The following is a 2,257-nucleotide window of genomic DNA, read 5'->3' on the forward strand; positions in this document are numbered from 1 at the left end:
TATGCTATACCAATAGATTGGCGGCAGAAATGGAACAGGATTCTAGTTCTTGTTGATTGCGCACATAAATCTTGTTTGGTTCTTCTTATATTCTTTGTCATTCAGTACAGTCGAGAAATTAGATAGATAAAATGATGTTACATTGCCAAATTCTGCGGTTTTTTCGAAAGAAAAAAAAAAGATCGAAGTTTCAAAGTTATTCCCAAGGATTCCTAAGAAAGTTTTTTGATGTTTTTTTTTTCAGACACAAGGACGACTAATTGGTTATTGATGAGCTCGCCTTTCCCCACGTTATTTATCTGCCTCAGCTATGTTTATGTTGTCAAGGTACTCGGACCAAAGCTCATGGAGAATCGGAAACCTTTCCAACTTAAAAACACCTTAGTATTCTATAACCTGTTCCAAGTGATCTTCTCCGCATGGCTCTTCTATGAGGTGAGACTTCGTCATTCGTTCCTCGCGATATCAACTGTTCAATGTTCGATAAATTAGATGTTTGAAAAAAATGTTATCCGATGAATTTTTCAGGATACGTAAAAAAATCGAATAATTCTTGTTTTATTTCAGCCGTTCCTTGATTCACCGATTTATTTTATTATTAGGAGCAAATATTTTGTCTTTATTATAATCTAACTTTTAGACTTTCAGAGAGAAAGAATCTTGCAACAAATACTTGGATAAATCAGAATGTTAAAGAAATTTTGTCCGATAAATTTGGATTTCTATTTTTGTTCTCTTTATTTTATACCTGATTGTTTCATATAATTCGATAAAGAATCAGTTTAAAATCTTTACGACATAATATCTGATTACATTAATTTACAGATTTTGAATAATTTTTAATACAAGAAAAGGAAACAACAATTTTTTTTAAGTATTTGGGACGTTAAGTTCGAATCTCCCATCAGAAAAATTCTATTAGGCCGAATTTTTAAAATATAGGCATGTCATTTTTAAGAAATGACATTTCTTTTCGAATAATTTGAGTGCGATAATGACGAGCAATGCATATGTTTCCATCAAGATTTGATGGATAATAGTTGAGAAACGTTATCAGGATGAAAACATGCTTAGACGATTATTGCTGAACTGTAATACATGAAACTGATGCAAAATCATACAAAAAAAAATTAAATTATATTTTGGAGAAAATGTTTTTTTTATATCTCAAAATCGAATTTAATGGAAATGTAAATACAAATTAAAAAGATTCTCGTTTATCAAATGAAAAAATTAAGTAAAAAATTATTTTTTTATTTGATGGAAATATTTCGATGGCAGATTCGGAAATTAACATCGAAAATTATTCTAGAAATACAGCCTTTATATCCTTGTCCAAAACTAGTAATGAAAATTTTGTAAATTAGTGTAATGAATCTTAATTACCTGCGCATATTTTTGCTCTCTCTATTTATATTCGACTCAAAGATTCATTAGCTAATCTCACATCAGCTTTCGAACTTATCATCAAGCTCATAATCAGTTTGGCGGCACAGCGATATTCGTCGCGATACGGTCGAAAACGGATGATAACGGTCTGAGGAATACGGTACGCCGCTATTTACAGTTGCGCGATCTAACAATTCCATGATTTTACTGCAGTCATTGGAACGCAACATCCAGCGAAAAACTTTCTATCTTAACAGTTGCGATTATATTCGATTACATCGCCCGCAAACGAATACGTTTGTCATTGGTGCATTCCCCTGTTGACAATGAGTTTATATTTCGTGACTATGAAAAGAGAATAGCCAATGCTTTTAATCTCTAGAAACGAATGTTGCATCTTTGCATTTTATTTTAAAATTAAATTCGGGATCTGTGCAGATTAGTTATACTTAAAAGCTGAAGATGGGAATATATATAATATTGAGCATTAAAATATACTTGTAATTACTGAAAAAATTATGATCAATATACAGCTTTGGCTAAAAAATATTGGGCACTTATGTTTTTTTCATTTATTCTTTTACTCTATCTTTTACTCTATTTAATTTTCTTTACTTGTATTGTTACCTAAATTAAATTCTGGCATTATACATAAATTTAAAGGATTCTTGAAACAAAGAATAATTTACAGTAAATGTTATGAATCAATTTTTGAGCTAAAACTTTAAATAATAGTTAATAAGGATAATAATATTTTAATATTTTTTTATCAAAACATTGTATATTGAGAATATAGATATCAACAGATTCTTTACTTATAAATAATTTTTTAGCAAAAGTAATAAAAAAATTATTTTTTAATTACAAG

At 29.2% G+C, this 2,257-nt stretch overlaps 1 protein-coding gene across 6 annotated transcripts in view; it reads left to right on the forward strand.

The window, feature by feature from the left end:
• The window catches only part of LOC108688038 (elongation of very long chain fatty acids protein AAEL008004), a 60,625-nt gene that overhangs the window by 51,680 nt on the left and 6,688 nt on the right, over positions 1–2,257 (forward strand). For all 6 annotated transcript variants that reach the window (XM_018194112.1, XM_018194113.1, XM_018194114.1 and 3 more), the window contains exon 3: positions 245–435. In XM_018194112.1, the coding sequence (XP_018049601.1) occupies positions 245–435 (191 nt within the window). The remainder of the gene's footprint in view (positions 1–244; positions 436–2,257) is intronic.

The sequence above is a fragment of the Atta colombica genome, unplaced genomic scaffold (assembly GCF_001594045.1).
Source record: "Atta colombica isolate Treedump-2 unplaced genomic scaffold, Acol1.0 scaffold224, whole genome shotgun sequence".
Lineage (NCBI taxonomy): Eukaryota > Metazoa > Arthropoda > Insecta > Hymenoptera > Formicidae > Atta > Atta colombica.